The sequence below is a fragment of the Neolamprologus multifasciatus genome, chromosome 7, assembly GCF_963576455.1.
Source record: "Neolamprologus multifasciatus chromosome 7, fNeoMul1.2, whole genome shotgun sequence".
Lineage (NCBI taxonomy): Eukaryota > Metazoa > Chordata > Actinopteri > Cichliformes > Cichlidae > Neolamprologus > Neolamprologus multifasciatus.
In genome coordinates, this window is record NC_140445.1 from 2,888,157 (window position 1) to 2,908,863 (window position 20,707).

A 20,707-nucleotide genomic window follows, 5' to 3' on the forward strand; every position below is an offset into this window, starting at 1 on the left:
GACTTCAGGCGAATCCTCATTTTCTTTTCCCAGTTCTGAGGAAATGATCCAGCGTCGTCACTTCCCAGGGAAGGAAAAGACGATCGCTGGCGGGCTGATGCGTGCAGGCGACGGGCAGTTTACACAGCTCCGAGCTGCTGATCGAAATCTGCCCCCACGGCCAGATTAGATACATCTGCCATTTGCAAAGGCAGAGGTTAGTTTCCTGTGGCTCTCAGAGACAACTTTGTGAACAGAAATGGGGAACAGAAAGGGAAGGGGTTGATTTTCTTTAAGTAATACACATTATGCACATAAAATGAAGAAATTTGTATTTACAGGCCTATATGTTGGATATCATTTGTTATAAATCCAGAAACCAGATCAGACAGAAAAGTAAATGATCCCTTTAAGTGTATAGACTCAGCAGTTCTGATAATATGACAGCAGCTGGGAATGATTATTTGAAAGCAGAACATAAAGCCCGAGAGCTTCACTGCATTGTATTCCAGTATGTGCTGAACCTGAATCTTTTGCAAGAATAAATGCAGAAAAGTTCTACATTTAAAACGTATGCAGGTAAATCGGAATCATGAAGAGGCTGCTATGAAAGCTGCAACCGCCAAACACCTGCAGAGGGTCAGATAAGTCCTGAAGAGTCAGCTGCATGATCAGGTACCCTGCTGGGATAATAAGCTGACCAAAGGAGGAGATAGGAGCCACTGACTCTGACTGACATGGGGGCTTTCTCCCCAGCACCCTGAAACTGTGCGCTAAGTGGAAGAAAGTGGCTGAGGACTAGTGAGTGTCAGAGCCGCTGTCCAGGAGGAAACAACAGATCCATGAGTACATCTGGAAGATGGCCACAACTGATGGTGTGCTTAGTGAAAACCCAGGCAGCAGCAACCTGAGAAAGGGGAGGGCCCTGCACAGCATATCTGATAGAAGAAGTGACTAAAGTGGCTAATAATTGAGAAATCCTACCAGTGGCTGAACTGAAAGACAGCACAGAGGGACAAATCATGGCAGCACAGGAACGAGCTCTGAGCACAAGCTCCATAACATAAAATAAGTGTACATAACAGCAGGGTGCAAGATGCTAGCAGGCAGGGCATACGTGGAAGTCATTCTCGAGTGATCGAGCGGAGGAACTGGTGATGGCTAACCAGCTGTACGTAGTGGTGGTAGACAAGCAGAGAAAGATGGCCGTAGTGATGGATGTAGCGATACCAAATGACAGCAACATCAGAAAGAAGGGAAACGAGAAGCTGGAGAAGATGTGGAGGGTGAAAGTAACAGGGGTCCCAGTGGGAATCGGAGCGCGGGAACAACATCCGAGATCTCTGTTCTAGGAACAGCTAAGATACTGCGCAGGACCCTCAAGCTCCCAGGCCTCCGGTAGGACCCGAGCTTGATGGATAAAAGACAAGAGGGGAATTTATATATCTCAGCAGGTGCAAGCTGAAGGCTTCCTGTGGCCCCAAGAGTCCCTGAACCGAAACCTCATCTGAAATCTGTGCATAGCCTCAAACGGACACAGTAAAGCATGCAAGACAGACGAAGAGTCTCTTGAGCAAGAATGTGACGAGCCACCACAAAGGAGAACTGAAAAACCCAACTGCTACAAAAAGCATGTACATTTACATAGGTGCCATAACATCTGTCACATGTGCTGCGTGACTGTCTTTGGACGTTTGGACCTCATCCTGTGCTCGTGGAGTCTTATTCTGACAATTTGGTCAGAAACCTGCATCCGAGTAGCCCACTCAAGGTCATTTTATAGGGCTGTGGCAGCGGTCTCGCTGCTCCTCCTCTCACAAAGGAGCAGATACCAGTCCTGCTGCTGGGTTGATGGCCTTCTACGGCCCATCTCCCATTATCTCTCCCAGACTCTTGAGGTTTTGGAAGCCTGTTGCCTCCACTAAAAGAAAAAGTATCCATAACTCGATATTTTGAGTTAGCGCTGCCAATCAGTAATCTACGTGAATTATGTCATTTCCTTGTTACCTGGAAGCTAAAGCCCTCAGCTACAAACGCTACAGCTAACCTACCAGGTCATGAATGCACAAGTATTTTCAGCATGGCTTCACAAATGATGAAATCCTTCTGTTATTAACCACATGGCGTTACTATCAGCAAACGTACTCTCGAAAGCGCCAGTTTGTTGCGATCTAGTTTCGAGTTACTTTTCTCAAAATTTCGAGTTAATAAGTTGAAATTTTGAGGAAAATAACTTAAAATTTCCATATGAGGCTGTTCTGCAAGACATAGCAAACTTTGCATGATCTTACAAAAGTCTCCTGGCTACGATATGACAAAGACACCGACAAAAGTTAAAACTAGAGAAACATGAGTGAGGAGGGACAAGATGAGAGCGATGGTACGTGGAGAGCACTTGCAAAACTATCACCTGTTGGATGTTTTATTGTTGCTTCTTCAGTGCACATGTGTGTCTATGTCGGTTCTCAGTCATCCAGGTCGTGGTAGTCTTGATTGTTTGCAAAAAGACAGCTTCCAGTTATTGTTGTTTATCAAGTTTTCCCTTCGTTTTTTTGAGAAGCCTAGAATAAATAGACTTTCTCAAATTAAAGTAGACCCCTGGTATTTGCGGGGAGACCTGTGGAAAAATGCTAAAAACTGCCTATTTTAAGAGGACAAACAGAAGATATACCTTAAGGTATCATCCTAAAAACACTTTGCAAATGCCAGCCAATAGGGTGTAAGTAGCATTGTGCCTATTTCAGCTTCCCAAAGCTGCATTTTCTTTCCCGGAAGCTTTTTGTTCGGAATTTCCACATAATTTTTTAAGAACAAAACCCAAACAACATAATTTTTTTGTCTAAAAATGGTGAAAACTACCTATGTTAACAGGTCAAACAGAAGATATACCTTAAGGCAGCGGTTCCCAACCCCCGGGCCTCGGACCGGTACCGGTCCGTGAGTCGTTTGGTACCGGGCCGCGAGAGTTGAGGCTCAGGTGTGAAATGTAAAGTTTTCAGGGTTTTTATCAGTTTTCAGTGTTATTTTGTTATCGTTTTTATCGTTTACTCGGTTTTCCTGGGTCTTTTCATGTGTGTTATGAATAAATCTTCTTTTTTGGTACCGGTACTAGTTTTATTTTGTTGTATTTATCCGCGACACCTTAAAGGCCGGTCCGTAAGAATATTGTCGGGCATAAACCGGTCCGTGGCGCAAAAAAGGTTGGAGACCGCTGCCTTAAGGTATCATCCTACAACACTTTGCAAATGCCAGCCAATAGGGTGTAAGTAGCATTGTGCCTATTTCCTTTCCCGGAAGCTTTGTGTTTGGAATTTCCACATCATTTTTTAAGAACAAAACCCAAACATTTTATTGCTATTTTATCGTTTACATTAATATTAATATTTGAAAATTAATAAGGATTTTTATCATTCAAAAATGTATTTAGCCATGAAAATACTAAACATATTTTTGCCCCAGCAGAATGACTAACCAACAGGATTATGTCCACATCCGAAGGAATGTAATGAATGCTGCAGCCGTCAGAGGACATTGTATATCTTTGGTTTTACTGTCGTCCATCAAAAAACCCAGCAGAGCAGGTTTGGACCCCGACAGGTTTATTTTGGATCGCAAAGATCAACTTGCCACAACTTGCCAACGTCCGTCATAGATGTCTCATCCGAGCGGATGTTGAACAATACGATCCCCGGAGTCATGCCTTCCCAGCTACTGCTGACAGTCACCGTGACTCATGTTCCCACTTACTGACATACACAGGTGGGTCATAAAAAAATGCTTCCCAGGTAGATGCTTTACATTGTGGCTGATTTTCCCAACCCTCTGTGCATTTTGGCTCCGTTACCTGTTTAGTTATATTCATGGCAGAACTTCCATCCACAGAGGCTGTTTATCTGCGCATCATACAAATCAGCAGAAATACAAACATGTATTTGAATGACAAATACGCAGGTGATGAGGGGGTGGCGATATTTATCCATCATGGGTAATCTCCCTTTGATTAAGTGTGATCTCTGTGGTTTTTCTTAAGTATTACACTCCACATCCTGAACACATCACTGAAGAAAATGATGAGAAAAAAAGCAGAAAAAATAGAGAGCATCAAGCCCGATTGTGTTCTGTGTACTTAATGACATCATGAGGCTCCAAAGTAAGAGTAACTACGCATTTGTTATCATGAACTCAGTTTCAGCATTCAGAAATACAAATAGATGGAATTTAAAGAGAAAACATCAGCCTATCGAAATGTAATATGATGGAAACAGACACGTAAAAAACAAAAAGTTAAAATAACAACAAAGACAAAAGAGAAAATGACCCCACGGAGATGCAATGTGACCACAAAGAGACACAAAGATACTAAAATGAGCTACAAAAAACCACAAAGAGACAAAGTTATTACAGACAAAGCGACAGCAGACACTTCTGTGTTTTTACAAACATGTAAGAGTGAGAGCAAAGGTTCAGACAGCGTTTAAACTCTACCGACATACACTTGATGCAGATTTGTAACAAGTTTGATTTTACTGAACAAGCTATAGGCAACACCTCGACTGTGCAAGCCTGCACCTGCAAAAAAAAGATGTTAGATGTCCTAAAAATGTGGCGGCCCTTAGCGGCTGGAAACACAGTGAGATGGACCAAGGCAAGTGTAGTGACACAAAAGTATTTATTTACTATACAGCTCTCCTTACAACAATTAACTTGTCGAGCTTCTTCACAGCACATAAATCCCCCTCTAATGACAACCAGCAGCCTTAAATATGTTCAGCTGTCACAGACTAAACCATTCTTCCACTCTCAGGTAAATCTTAAATCCCAACCTTCCACCACAGTATACAAAATATCAATAAGAATAAATAAATATATAAATAAATTTCACATTTACATATTAATAAATAGTTTACACTTGTTACACCAAACCCAGTATTATAAAAACCCAGAAACCCAAGCACAAGAAGATTCACCACACTCTTGTTACCAATGGTCTCTCCCGGAACCTTTAAATGGTATCTGGACCCTTGAAGAGGACACAGGCAAGAAAGGTGAGTAATCATTATCTTACACTTATTTGCACCACTTTTATTCCTAGATTTCACACACACACACTTGCATTAGTTTTCCTTACTGGTAAACCTTAATCACCATTCGTTTCTCCTCACAGACAACCACCACATTCCTTGACGAGGAGCAGCTGTGCAGGATCTGGAATAAGGCTACCAACTGATTTTAAAATTCCCAATAAATATTTAAATTTCTTGCCATCCATGCTTAAAGTGCAATGCTAAATAAAGTGCTTGATAAAGTGCTTTTAATAAAGTGAAAGGTGTGCTCTAAAGTGCTATACAGATAATATAATATAAATAAATATAGTAAGGGAGTCCTCTTCCTTACAGTGGGAAATAACCATTTTTTTCATCCCTCAAACACTTTAGATCAAAGGGGGATCACATCTTCATACATACACAGGGAACAGACCCACCCCAAAAAAAAGAGAGAAAAAGGTTTGGAGAAAACTTTATTAAGATTGGAACATGCACTCCACAGATACTTTATTATGAACACATTGCTGGTGCCGGTGTTTGCCAAAAACTGATTTCCAATATTTCTGTGTATTTTTTTTATGTGTAATATCTTTACGTATGTTCGTAAATAGACTTTGGTGAACCGGGTTTACAAAGGGGTTATATAGAGAATTAAAAAATTATCAGTTTTTCAAGTATCTTTACAACTCTGTGTTATTGTACTCACATTATAACCAATCCGCTCCTTTATCCCCACTTAAAATATTGTTACAGAACTATTGTAATATTTGAGCCATTTCTGCTGTCCTCTTGGCCAACTTACTCTTACAAAAGACATTTTTAATGTTAATGAGATCTTTTTTTTTTTAACTGCATAAATAAAGGTTATATAAAAGTCGCTGCCAAAAACTGATTGCGGCTTCTACCTTGTTACACGAATGTTGTTTGTGGCTCAAGATGACTTTATGTCATCCATGAGGGATGCATTTGACATATGTTTCACATATTATGGCCCAACAAGTTACTTATAGCAGTTTAAATATGAGCAATCAGTTTTTGGCACAACGCCGGGCTTGGACGCCCTTGTTCATTCAGAACTGCCTCACTTCTTCTCAGCACAGATTCAAGGTGGTGAATCCTCAGAGATTCTGGTCCGTGTTGGCGTGACGGCATCACACAGTTGCTGTAGATTTGTCAGCTTCACATCCACGACGGGAATCTCACGTTCCACCACATCCCAAACGCGCTGCCGCTGCGCTAGGTTGAGATCTGGTGACTGTGGAGGCCGTTGGAGTGCAGAGAACTGGTTCAAGAAACCAGTTTTGAGATGATTTGAGCTTTGTGACGCTGTGTGCTGGACGCACCCGTCAGAAGATGGTACAGTGTGGTCATAAAGGGACTGATCACATCTATAATGTGGGCATACTGTGGGTACGCCACGGGCCCTCTCTGTTTACTGTGGGCTGTCCACACTAAACTGTCAGCGTGGCTCAGATTTCACACCTGTACTGGGCCATAGTGGGGTCTGTTCATACCCCGAGTGGGCAGTTTGCAGGGTTTTCACCCAGAATTATCGCTCACTGTGTATTTCTCAGATTATTCTCAGGTAACTCTACACATGATTAATTATATTAACCACTCAGCCCATCTAGCACCAACAATCATGTCAGGTTAAGAGTCACTGAGATTACTTCTCTTCCCTATTCTGACAGGTGGTTTAATCTTGAAATACGAGTTGTTGCAATGTGATTGGCTGATTAGACAATTGCATGGTGTACCTAACAAAGCAGCGAGTGAGTCCTTATGAAGGAGAAAGGCTGTTAAAAGAGAGAGGAGCTTAAAATCTCTTCCCAAAGGTCCCAAACCACAACACCTACCTCAGTATCACCTCTGAGGTTTACACCTGCTTCCGCTGGGTCATCTCGCCTTTCTTGTAGAGACCCCACCCCTACCATGCTGCCAACAGTGCCTCAAAAAAAAGCCATCCTGTTGCAACACCTCAGGCCCTCCGGTGAGTTGTTCAGGAGACGAGTTATAACAGGCAGCGTCATCTGTAGTCTTATTGGAAAAAATCCCCCTTGTCTAATAAAGGTATATCAATTCAATTCAAACAAAATGCAAAGGAAATGATGCAAGTCCCAAGGATGGAGTTTGTCATACAGACTCGGAAATAATGAAAATAATCTTGAAATAACATCTGACGACCGTTTCCACTGAAATCGCATGAACCGTTTTGGGAATTACAGCCATCCTGTGCTCTCACTGCATCCCCAGTGCCTCACAAAGATGGTCTTACTGGGTTGAGATCAGGTTACTCGCTTGGCCTTGTAAGACTATCTCATTTCTCTGGAAATTCACAGTCATTAGATTGTGAAAAAGTAAAAAACAAAACAATGAAAACGTAACTTTTACCCTCCTATATTAAACCAGCCCTGCAGGCACCAATAGTTGATTCAGTGGCCTGAAGATAAATAACAATGTAAAGTTGGGGAGTTTACTATAAAATGCAGTTGTGTGTAGGTGTTGCACATTAAACAGAGGCTCTGAGGTCACACACGTCATTTCCTGCATATTTTTGTGCATCAGCTTCTACCTTTTCTTCATTAGCATCCAGGTGCATCCACCTGCCACTCAGCCACTTCCTCCAGCTGTTCTTGGGGGACACCAGGCCCATCCCCAAGAGGCACGAGCCCCCCAGTGTGTTCTGGTCTCCTCCCAGGTGGACATGCCTGAAACAGCTCACCTTGTAGGTGCCCGTGAAGGCATAGCGGGCCTACTTTGAGCTCATTTCCAACACTTTTACCCACCATCTTCTTCGGTCATTAATCGCAGCTCGTGGCCATCGATCAAGCAGTAAATCAACAGCTTCGCTTTCTTGGTGCAGCATCCACATTATGAGACCTTCCACCCTTTGGCTGCGATTCTGAGCAGAGCTGCCGACAGAGAGCTTCCCCGAGTAGCAACTGAACAGAATACCGGTAAGTAAAGCAGCGAAGCTCTGCAGATTTTCTTATTATTTGCTGCTTTCAAATCATATTTCCCAGCATTTCTCGGCTGAATCAGCACATTTACCGGCAGGATTCACCCTCCCGTCCTCCTCGGTGCTTGTTTGTACTGAGAACCCTCACGAACGGAATGTGGACGACTTTGTGCAAATTCGAGCACGTCGCACGCGTCTGTTTTAGAAATGAACTTTAGTGCATCGTGCACATCTCGAGTAAGAAAACTTGGTCAGGCACAGATCGGATACAAAACAGGAAAAAACACCAGCCTCATAATACCAATGCAAATACTCCGAGTGTGCTATTGAGCAATGCAGTCAACGTAAACAATAAAAGGTGTTATTGAGGAGCTTTCAGCAGGAAAGCGACTAAGCATGTCGCTCTGTCTGGAGGCTGAAATAAAATAGAGAAGCAAACGAGACAAAAACACACAGCTTGACCACCGAGAGTTTTAATTCCTCTGACGTAAATGAACAACACTCATGGGAAACGTGTTACAAAACTTCCTCGTGCACCAGTTACAAAAGTACAAAGTGAAACAAGACTCCCTCTTTCTTTCACAACACAGCTTTGGTTCTTTTCGGGTTAGACGGCCATTATTTTCCCTAATAATGTTTTCCAGCACATCACAACAAAGACAGTCATGAGGTGCGAACACATGAGAGCAAGTGCTGTTTAGCACACGGAGCAGCTTGGAAACCATATGACTTACTTTAAATGTTAAGACACCCTGGAAAGTTACGGCTGGGCTGTCATATCAGAGCTTTCTGTCCAATTATGGCCTTTTTATGAATTTCAGACAAACAAATGTGTCAGATGATGAAAATCAGACGGTTTAAAAACCTGTCAGCTCCGTCTTTCCTCACATCTATACAGGCAGAAACTTTAACGGCGGCCACAACAGAACCATTTACGTCCAGGTCGAAATAAACCCGCGTTTTTTCTCTAACGCCACTGACGTCAACGATCCATTTACAGCACCAAACACAAACCGTTTCATTGTAGTTGTTGCTTCGTATTCGTGCCTCACAGCCTGTTGCACCAGCTGTGTTTAGGTTTGCACATTTCCTGCAATTTCTTTTAGCGATTTTGCAATTAGCGACGGTCATGCTAACGAGAAAGCGCACCCTCTATCACTTCTAAAGTTTTAAATATCAGGAGATAAAAGTCATTTGCTCCTTATCGGGTCCTAAAATTTGATAAATCCAACTCTGATAAACTAGAATACACGACGTTGTGACAACGAGTCGTTGTTTCTTTCACAGAAACTAAACGCTGAGGCAGAAGCAGCGTGTGAAACACTAGATGCACCCTCACTGCTTCCATGGGAAATAAGCGGTTGAGCATCCTGGTACTGAGAGTCAGATGCACTCGATTAACTGATCATCTGCAAGTATGCAAACTTTGGCAGTTTGCTGGTCTGTTAACACAATACTGAGGAGGAAAGACATCAGCAGGGACCTGGGTTGTGAGGTCAGACTCTGCCTGTGCTGGTTTCCTCTTATTTGTGTGTTTATATGTGTAAAAGCCACAACCAATAGAGCGTTCGCTCTCACAGCGTCATACTGTGTCCTGAGAATCAGGACAGAGCGGGAAAAAAGGCATTATTCCCGTTTAATCTGGAATAATCTACAGAAAGAGCTGAAACGTGTGACTGTTTTTAATGTAGCTCTTAATGATCTGCTGTTGCTCACTTGTCTGTGTGGAATATTGTATTTCTTTTTACTCCTTATGTGTCGTAGTTGTTGTAACCTTTGTGCAGGTCTCTCACAATTTGAAGTTCTGCAGTGAGAACGATTATTCACAAGTGGAAGCATTCGAGGCAGCAGGACGTCCCAGGAAATCCCCCCGAGACCAGGCTGCAAACTGCAAAGCATCCAGGAACTCCATGCATCAGTTAAAGGTTAAAGGTCACGACAGCACAATTACAAACAGACTGGAGAAGCACGGCTGGTTTTGGTTTCCAGGAGAAAAGAAGATTGCTGCACGTCTTCGGTTCGCAAAGCTGAAAACGAGACTTCTGGAACAAATCATGAGAGCGAAGCGGAGACGTCTGTCCACAACACAGAGCCGCAGGTTTGGAGGCTAAACGCGGCTCCTCGTGTCTGCTGTCAGCAGGGTGGTGGAGGCGTAACGATTTGGTCGTTTTACAGCCACAGAAAGGAGATTCAAAGTCCAGACCTCAACCAGACGGAGGTGTTGCGGTGGGACATAAAGGTGGTTCTGAATCGCGGCGTCTTTAGGATTTCACACACTGCTTCTGCTTTTTGGCTTAGATTTAGTTAAATAATGACACGATGTAATGTGCCTGTGTGGTTGTTCATCTGTGGCTGTTTAAATCCTTTTAATGTGATTTTTATGACGTCCTCACATGTAAACCCTTTGAATTGACAGAAGCTGCATTATTTATTATTTTGTAGCAAATTATTTCGATATTTAATCGTTATTGTTATTGTAGCGAAACGTAATATTTAGGCCCTTGGAATCATCATATTGAAACAATCAACTCTTGTGTTTGACAATTTATTATTAAAAAAACGTGTAGAGGTGTTAACGAAGGCGACTGGAGCGTCCCCCCAGTCTCTGAAGACTTTTGTAACATGGAGAGCAAATAAACGTCTAGATATGGGCACCGCAACCTCCATCGAGAGGTCCGGCTTCAATTCATTGAACATGACCGCTCCAGGTGAAGGAGCCTTGCAGACAGCTAGCAGGTAGGTCGGTCTGTGTGGGGCCAGAGAAGTCGCCTGTATAGAAAACAGAAACTGTCTTTGTGCAGGAGGCTGTAAACATATTTATTTCTGCTGCGCATGGGGACAGTTTAACCTGCGAGTCTGGATACTGACAGAAACTTAATGTCTGTGTAGGTTCTCAGTCATACAGGTCACGGTAGTCTGAGGAGCTTGGACTTCTTTAAGTTTCCTGAAGATGTTTCACCTCCAAGAAGCTTCTTCAGTCTTCCAAGCTCCTCAGACCACAGCTTGTAATACTGATGGACTGGCTTCATTTTCCAGCCCTGGAGGTTGCTGCTTGGTAATAATAGAGAGTAAACAAACAAACAAAAACAAAAACGAGATGATATTTTGCATATATTTTGGAATAAATAACAATAAAAAAAAAACAGGAGTGTTTTTGTTAGGTGAGCTACAAATGCTTGTGTAGCAAACCAGCCAGTAACAGTGCAGCAAATAAAGGCGACCAGCTGCAACATATCAGTTTATACCATATTAGCGCTTGAACTGATGCTGTTGCTATATTTATGGCGTTGAAGTATTAAATATTTATGTTATGATAAATAATAAGCTTGCAAAATAATACAGACGTGATTCCAACTGCAGTCTAATGCAAGTTTTTGCGCAAGTCTTTAAAACCTGACATTCTCGCGTCGCTTCAAATTGAAAGAGTTGTGTTTTGGCCCGGGGCGATCGGCCCGAACGCACACCGCGCTGCATGAAACGAGCTCTGCTTAGCGAGCGCGGCCGCTGAGTGCAGGACAGACACCAGCAGCTGTAACTCACACAGAACAAACGGGGTCAAGAGACGCCAAAACTGTCCTGACTGTAAAGCCAGGTCGGAGGTCAGCAAAGCTGCAGCACATCCAGTAAATCACCATGGTAACGTGCGCTATTTTAGAACGGACCGGGCCCGGACCAGCTCAGATAAAAAGTGATAATCCGTTAAAGAGTTTGTGCTCCAAGAGGCAAACGCTGAAATCAGCGCATGGGAACGTTTCTGTGAATATATGGAAATCAGGTGCCGTCGCCAAAAGCAAGTCACCCGTGTTCGTGCATAGTTTGGAGGATTCCACGTGGCTTTTCTACACCGTCTGAGCTGCACGGCATCGTTTTTAAAGGACGCAACCGCGCTGCGACGGCCTCCGGTAACGTCGACAGTTTCCTGGAGTTTAAGAGACATTTGTGAAATCTTTGGTTGTGGATTCAGAACTGTGCTCCTACAGCTTCCTGTACAAAATCATTTTACTTCCTTCTTCTAAACTGTCAAACTGTTGCGGGATGATTAGGGTTCAGTTTAGGCACGTAACAACGAGGATCACCAATCAGACTAAGGCTACGTCCACGCGTACACGGGTATTTTTGAAAATGGAGATTTTCCGTTTTCGTTTTAAAAAATAATCCCGTCCACACGTAAAGGCAGAAATGATGGAAAACGCTGCTAGGAACATGCCAAAGCAGCAGGTGGCGCTATATTCCTAACCGCGTAGAAATGTTGGCCAATCAGAAGTCTAGAAGCCTCGGTGGGAAAAAGTAAACAAAGCTGGGGCATAGAAGCAGAACCATTGACTGTAGAAAACATGGACGACGCGACAGCTCCCCAAAAATGAAGCCAAAACGTCTCTATCGCCCCCTTGTGTCTGGCTGCAGTATAGGTCATAAACCCCACCTCCTCCATGTTAGCAGATGGAACTGCGGTCAGACTAAAATAAATTAATTCTCCTTAGATAATTTTTTTCCAAAGATTCTTTCTTTTGTTTTCAATAGCTCTCATCACGCTGATTGATGTTCAAGGGGTCTCCTTTCCCATAAGTTTGATTCTAATTCCTACCGCGGTGATGTTAAATTGGGGTGAAACGTCATCATAAGAGCTTTGACTGACAGCTGCAGTCACGGAGAAACTTGCGTATCTCCGTTCGCGAATAGCAGATAGAGCGTAGGCTCTGAGAGGACGCCCAGCGTTTACGCTACGAAAACACGACCGAGTGTTTTAACCTGACAGCCTGAGGTGTTCTTCAGTAAACTGGACTACCCGACAGAAGGACCCGAGGCCCCGCTGTACTTTTTCGGTAAGTTAAGAGTAGCAGGTGTGTAGCATCGCTAACTAGCTAGCAACAAGCCTTCAACACAGTGCGTATGCTAGCGGCTAAGCTAACTAACGAATTAACAACAGAGTGATTTTAGAACTATAAGATGATGAGCTGTGTGTCTTTTTTATAACAGTGACATGGTTGTATTTACCTTAAATAAACGAGTCGTCAGTCGCGGTAAACCAGCAAAAAAACTCGAGCAGCCGGGCTACGTAAAAAGTGTAGGGGGGCGTGTTTGCGGTCACGTCCAGCGGGTGTGTGGGCGGGAGCGTTACACAGTCGCTCCACCTCAAGTCACTACTGCGCATGTCTGGCTCCAAATTTGCAAGATGGCAGCCTCCACAAGCGGGGTATTTTGGCCTCATTTTTGCACAATGGTAGGAGGCGGGGTCGCGTCGTCCATGTTTTCTACAGTCCATGAGCAGAACCAAGTCGTATGTGTGGAGGGACAGTAACTGTGTGTGTATATGTAAGCATTTAAACACTGCAGAGATAATTAACAGTAACAGTATTGTAGAAATTCATTTCACCGAAACAATAACGTGGCGCATAGTGTGACGTCAAAAAATGCGCACATCTTTGACGCTGCGTTTTCTCCGTTTTTCTCGTCCACACGTAAATGCAAAAAAAGAGTTTTAGAAAATATCCACCCTGGCCAGAGTTTTTAAAAATCTCCATTTTCAGTGACAAAAAACGCCGTTTACGTGTGGACAAAAGGTGCAAACGCATAGAAAAATCTGCGTTTTCAAAAATACCCGGGTACGTGTGGACGTAGCCTAAAAGTGCTGCTAAAGTGCCCACATTATGTTTTTTAGGCTGTAAAAACCAAAGTTATTCTCTCCCCACGATGGGTTTAAAACATACGGAGCCCCGCAGGGGACATGGGAGAAAAAAAAATTAAGACGGACTTTTGCGAGATCTCGCAAAACAAACTCGGGATCTCGAGTTTGTTTTGCGAGATCTCGCAAATGTTTTAGCCGCATTCTTCGGACGCTAGCTCGAAGCCGACCGGGCGGTCGAGGCACAATGTGCCGGGAAAGCGGTGTTCCTCCCGGCTGTAGTAGGTCTCGACCTCCCATTAGCTCGAAGCTAACGGGAGGTCTCGACCTCCCGTTAGCTTCGAGCTAATGGGAAGAATGCGGCTAAAACTTTTGCGAGATCCCGAGTTAGTTTTGCGAGATCCCGAGTTAGTTTTGCGAGATCCCGAGTTAGTTTTGCGAGATCCCGAGTTAGTTTTGCGAGATCTCGCAAAAGCTTTGCGAGATCCCGAGTTAGTTTTGCGAGATCTCGCAAAAGTTTTGTTGCAAAAGTTTTGCGAGATCCCGAGTTAGTTTTGCGAGATTTTGCAAAACTTTTGCGAGATCTCGCAAAAGTCCGTCTTAATTTTTTTTTCTCCCATGTCCCCTGCGGGGCTCCGTAAAAACACCTTTTCATTAGTCAGTTATCTACATTACTCTGTCACAGCAGCATGGGGGTTGACCTCGGCGTCACCTAAAGACATGAACTAAGGTGGTGTAATGTGCATCTTGCATTAAAGGTTGATGGTAAAGGAAGGCGTGTTTGCTGGTGGGATCACCGTAACAGCAATGATTAACAATTAGCATCAGCTTAGCTACCTGCCTGAAACCGAGTGTTCAGAGCCGCCTGTGGCTTCTCTGAACTTTAGCACGAGCATCGAGAACTGCAGCAGCAGAACTCTGCGTACAGTTTTTGCTGTGACCAGCAAATGCCAAACAGAACATTATCCATCCACACACACGTAAAACAAACCAGCGTGTGAGGCTTAATATGCATGTGACTGAGTCAGCTGGCAAGTGTCTAATGCATTTACCAAAAAGGCAGCTGATTCCTGCTGCAACTTTTCACTTTGCTTTCACGTGCGACTCATCCTTCCCTCGTATCTCTACCACAAGGTGACGTGTGCAAAGTTATCATGAACTGGAACGTCATAACGGTGATAATAATGGGATATTTGCAGCCTTGAAATGATCTAGAGTGATCCTTTAATAAAGCGGCACCACAGCGGGTCTCGCTGCCTCTGCAAAAACTGTGCAGCGTGATTTCTCGTGTAATAAAGGGGTAGTGACTGGTGTATAATGAATCCCTCGCCAAGTAACCGAGAACCAGAAAGCATTCAAAATGAGCCTTTAAAAGAAAGTTGTAAAAAAAGGATCCCACACTTCAAAGAAAATAGATTTAGATAAGAAAAATGTCATAAAACCCATAAAATGTGTTCAGATTAAAGTCTATCCCATTTGGTCATACAATAAATATACATCAAAAGGGTCGTGAGTATAAACCAATGACTGGAGTCGAGATCTTCAAAGCGTAGCGACTACAGCGCTTTAGTGTTTGTATATAAACTCAGACCTACAGCAGATAGAGCGGACCAGTGTGCAAAAGTGGAGACACATGGAGCCGGGACAGAGCGTCCGGCTGCTGTCTCGGGTCAGATTCGGATCCGGAACATGCCCTGACTCAGCTGAAGGCGGAACAGTCGACAATTGGCGATGCGCAAGTTGGCACAGGCCGTTTTGGAAAGGTCGCTGGGTAACATCTGCTTGGTGCGGTGCCACGTCCCGGTGGTGCGCCGGAACTCCCGGATGTAGTCAAAGTTTGTGCCTGCAACCAAAGGAAGCGGGAGGGTAACAGGATCAAACACTGAACATCCTGAAAGCCCAGGAGAGCTTTATTTAATGTTTTCACCGACCTGTGTCCAGGTCCCCCACCACGTAGATACTGGCGCCAATGGGCACGGCGCCGTAGACGAAGGAGGAGCTGGTCTGGATGCACAGGTTCTGGTCATCCAGGAACATCCACCTGCGGCAGAACATGTTTCTCTTCTTTTAATAATGCAATCGTAAGATTAGCCACACGTACAAACTGTAAGGACAGCTCTGCTCATCAGTGCAACGATGAAGTTCAAACGGAGCGCTATCGTCCAAACACACACAAAATAAAAGCTTCAACAAGACGTTCAGCTGTCACCGGAGAAAGCGTGATGCCGAAAATAAAAGAAATCAATTTAGACTTGAGGAAAATAATTGTTGATGCTCACAAAGCAGGAAATGGATATATGAAGTTATCACAGCGTTTCCTGGACAGGAATAGGCTGCAAGAAAAACAGAAGAGACGCCTTCAAACCAGAACGAAGTGCACTGAAGACAACCTCCCGGCTAACGTCTTTGAGCGTGTTATTCTCCTTTTTCTTACTTGCAGATTAGACTACTGCAATTCATTGTATTATGGTCTAGATCAGGCCACCATCCATCGTCTTCAGATGGTTCAAAATGCAGCTGCTCGCCTGCTAACTGGTACCAAACGGAGAGAGCATATAACCCCAGTTTTAGCTTCTTTACACTGGCTTCCTGTCGCCTACAGGATCCAATTAAGTCACTTAATGCCCGAGCCCCTCCTTACCTGTCTGAGCTCCTCTCTGCCTATGCTCCAGGAAAAACCACGAGCTCAAAACTAATGCTGTCCCATCCCACGGACTAACCTCAACTCCCGTGGTGATAGATCCTTCTCTGTGGCAGGTCCCAGACTTTGGAATAGTCTCCCCTTAAATATTAGATCTGCACAAACACTTGAAGACACATTTCTACGCCCTGGCTTTTAACACACTATGACCCAAGCATTTTGGTCTTATTTGAATTAGTTTAGTTATTGTTTTAATTCTTTTACTGTCCTATTATTGTTTTTATTGTTATTATTGTATTACATTGTTGCTTTTTAATGCCATTTTTATATTGTTAAGCACTTTGTGCAGCATCGGCTGTTTGAAATGTGATATATAAATAAATTTGACCTTGACCTTATGCTGTGGGGATGCTTCAGTGCTTCTGGAAGTGGGAATTTCATCAAGGTGGACCCATGACAGAAGGAAAGATTTTGAAAGAAAACTGGGTCATTGTTTTGTCTTCTGACTCAACAAGGGAAGGTTATTGACTCGCCCACACAAAGACCTGATTAGAAATCTGTGGGGTCAACAGAACTAGGGCTGGGCCACATCATAGCGTTCACGGTAACACCGGTATGATGTTGGGCAACGATTAGAAAATGAAATATTGATAGAATCTGGGTAAAACACACATGCACAGTGCCTTTGTTTTCATACGCACATGGCGGAGAATGAGAAGGGCGAAAGAGGATCGTTGAATGAAACGAGAGGAACCAGAATTCTGTGAAATCTTTTCAGTTCTGTGTGCAAATGAAATAATGGAAGCATTCAAAATAAACTGTTAAAAATCCCTTCCCCTGTTTAACAGCGTTTGGGAAAGCGCTGAATTCGAGCACTTTATTGCGCCAGCACAGTTGACGTCACTGTGGCTGCGTCTGTGGTTTCAACGTTTAACGACTCACCTCCTCATCTCGTCGTGGTAGAACTCAGACTTGCAGGTCGTCATTTGTCTTTGCTCGGGGTTGTCGTTCTCTTGGCTTCTGACTCCACCGAACACGTAAAGCTCCTGACCGACGCCGCACGCCACCGAGCCGAACCTGAGCAGCACAGACATTTTGAGGGTTGACGGTAAAGCGGGATTAGGAGTTTAACAATTCATTTAAAGATAATAAGTAAATTCGGGTCATACGGGAGAGATCGCTTCCCTTAAATGGGAGTTTTTCCTTCCCACTCTCGCCAAGTGCCGGCTCAGAGCGTCATCTTATTGCCGGTCTTTACCTTACAAACGTAAAGCGCTGATATTTCACTACATAAATACAACTGAATTGATCTGAATTGAATAATTAACGCCATAAAAAGGATGCATGTGACCAGGTACACCCTGTGAAGCCTCGAGGACCTCGAGGAAACACTGCTTCTCTCCACAACTCGAGGATTTACGGTCGTCTGTCTTTAACTACAGAACTTATTCAGTGGTTAAGTTAACTGACGTTCTGAGGAAGGTGGGAGACCGATGTGGTTTCAGCGCAGTGACACTGCCATCGGTGCCTTTGGGAGCATTTTTAATGAGACAAATAACCTGGCTCGCCTCGAGCAGCTTGCTATCATTAAGTGACAGCTTATTACTCGACCCTCACTCAACTTTGGGAGGAATAAATATTTATGTCATTTTGTCTTATATAGAATCATTTCTGGAACCAAACGGTGGCAGGTAAAAGTTTGAGGATCCAAAATCCGTAAACTCATGGGTCATATTGCAGAGGCCCGGTCCAGCTCTTGAAATACATTTATTTAATTTACCGTACTTCCTGGACTATAAGCCGCTACTTTTTTCCTAGGTTTTGAGCCATGAGGCTTATACAAAGGTGCGGCTATTCTGTGGATTTTTCTTCCACCACTAGGGGGACTCTAACCAGAATTAGAATAAAAAACAAGATAGATGAAAAATCAATGCAAAGAAGAATACGCTACTTTTTCTTTAGCAGATAGAACACGCACAACAAATTATCAACTGGTAATTATTTTCAAATCCTCGCCCCTTCATCATGGAAACCACACAAAGAAGTTTGTATGATGCAAGTTAGAGAGCCAACTTCACCGGAGGATGACAGTGACACGGAGAGCGAGACTGATGGAGACAGATGTGACGAAGCGCTTCTGAGCCTGTTCAGCTCCGACACTGAAGAAGACGACTTCATGGGTTTCAGCGAAGATGATTAAAGTGACTTGTGGTTTCAAATACAGGAAAAATGGAGGTAAATAAATAGCGGTTATTTTCTCTTGGTTCTGTTCCGTTTTAATTAGCAAAGTTGCTGCCGTGTTAAAAGGCATTGTTCGGAAAGAATCTGTTCAGGTACATACATGTACATTTACAGTACAAGATTGTTCTGTACATGCAGAAAATATCTAATTTTTCATCATAGATATCTGCGGCTTATAGCTGGGTGCGGCTTGTATATCTTTTTTTTTTAAATTTTTTAAAAATAGAGCGGATGCAGCTTATATACAGGTGCGCTCTATTGTCCAGAAAGTATGGTATTCCTTTGCCTTTTAGCATTTTTTAGTTGTATTTCAGTACAACGCCACGGCTGTGAGAGGCCTCAGCTGATTCTGAACATACTGTGGTTAAAGCGCAGTTGCAGCAGCTGTGCTTAAAAAGTACAGAAAAACCAATAAGGAAATTCTGCAGACGCCCACAGAGAAGAAAAAAAAACCCTCATAACAGCGCATAATGAAACCAAAAGCTGTGGATGTGAAATCCACATGAGTAGCACAGACGGGTCTAGCATGCTGGGTGTGGATTCAGCAATACAAAAGAGAAGGTGTGACACAACTAATGCACAATAAAAACCACAATGTTGCGCCGTATGACTCGACGGCTACACTTGCTGAGCGAGTCAGTGAAGCTGTGATGTTGGATAAAGTTCGTCAAAGTGAAAATGAAACTTTCAGATTGGGGAGAATGACGGTGACTATAGAGCTATGTTTCATTTCCTGTTGTGCAACATAAACAAGTCCAAATTAAAGCAACAACACTGAAGTTAAATGTTAAGTGTTGCACAGCAACCCCCCCCAAAACAAGCTGACTGCAAAGAAACAAAAACGTCAGGACTGTGAGGAAACACAGACTTTAACGTTTTAAGATCACAGACAGCAGAGGCTGCGCTTACCTTCTCTCTTTCAGAGGACACAGCCCCGTCCACTGCTGGGTTTTGGGGTCAAAGCATTCAACAGAGTCAAACAGCTTCCCGTAGGAGCCCCCACCAATGGCGTAGACCTTCTTATTCATGGAGGCGTAGCAGCCGACCTGAAGGAGAAGACGGAGGCGATCGTACAAATCAGACGAGGTCAAAGCGTCGTCCAGCCGTCGAGCTAACCAAATATTTCTGTCACTGATTTTATGTTGTTGTTGTTTTTAACATTTCAGAACAACGAGAGCCGAAGACGGGGTCATAACAGACCACCAACATCCAGTCATTAACCCTTTAAGACCTACCATAGAACCAAGTCTGCCAGAGCTTATATTATATTTTTACATGCTGTGGAGCCATTTTTGGGAGCATTTCAAGTTGCTATACATCAATACAACCATTACAGCCTAGATTTTAATAATATGTCTGCATTAAGTGCATAGTAATTACATAAATTGCAAAAAAGTGCAATAAACTACAAAAAAATTGAAAATCGTTTTTGTTTTTTAACATATATTTCTAGTTAGAGAAATTTAAGAGGCTTATCCCTCAAAACTGTAAATACAAAAAAGTTGCACAAAATAGTTTCCTACCACAGGAAATTTATTTTGAGTGTTTTCATAGTTTTATTTTTGAAATACACCAATTTTTATACACTGCAGGAAAAACGAAAATAAATATTATAATGCAAATTTGTAAAAAAGCAGCATATGCATCAAAATAAACTATTTCCAGCAGCGCAATATGAGTCCTAAGCATCCCAGAAACCACACAGAAAGTCATAAAGTCAAACATAACTTTTAAAAACACCAGTATAGGCTCATGAGGCCCTGATGGTAAAAAAAACACGACATTTCCGCGAAAATGACGTCACTTCCGGTTTCGGGCAGGTCATGGCAGACATGCAAAAGTTCGCGCTGACGTCTATTCCAACGTAGGAAGTGTTATGAACAGCTGATCAAATCGGCAAAGCGTGTTTCTGGAATATTATGTTTTTGTTGCTGCAAGTGCTTTTTATGCAGTTTTTGCAAAGCTATATGTGGAAGGAAACTGTGACCGAGGACAAGCTGATGGCATAAGATGTAAGTACAACTCCTCCGGTTTCATATGCAAAAAAAATTATTGCGCTAGCTCACGTGGTTGCAGAGCTACCGGGATTTAAAAATAGTTACGCAAAACAGAGCGTGCCCGCACAATGCCCCTATTTATGTATATTGGACTCAGTGTTTAGCTATTTTTGGAATAGGCTAGAATTTGACCCATACTCCGTTTTAAAGGGTTAATCTAAG

The 20,707-nt window shown here is 43.2% G+C and overlaps 1 protein-coding gene and 1 long non-coding RNA gene across 2 annotated transcripts in view; one reads left to right on the plus strand and one right to left on the minus strand.

The window, feature by feature from the left end:
* Nucleotides 1–12,123, plus strand: LOC146513466 (uncharacterized). The gene is made up of 2 exons (XR_014875382.1): nucleotides 1–3,738; nucleotides 5,144–12,123. It is a non-coding gene; the product is annotated as an uncharacterized LOC146513466 (long non-coding RNA).
* The window catches only part of gan (gigaxonin), a 25,317-nt gene continuing 11,883 nt past the window's right edge, over nucleotides 7,274–20,707 (minus strand). Inside the window, exons 10-13 of the mRNA XM_085168628.1 lie at nucleotides 19,398–19,534; nucleotides 17,190–17,324; nucleotides 15,538–15,647; nucleotides 7,274–15,449 (exon numbers count right to left, since the gene is read on the minus strand). Coding sequence (XP_085024754.1) covers nucleotides 15,277–15,449; nucleotides 15,538–15,647; nucleotides 17,190–17,324; nucleotides 19,398–19,534 — 555 coding nt within the window. The 3' untranslated portion in view covers nucleotides 7,274–15,276. The remainder of the gene's footprint in view (nucleotides 15,450–15,537; nucleotides 15,648–17,189; nucleotides 17,325–19,397; nucleotides 19,535–20,707) is intronic.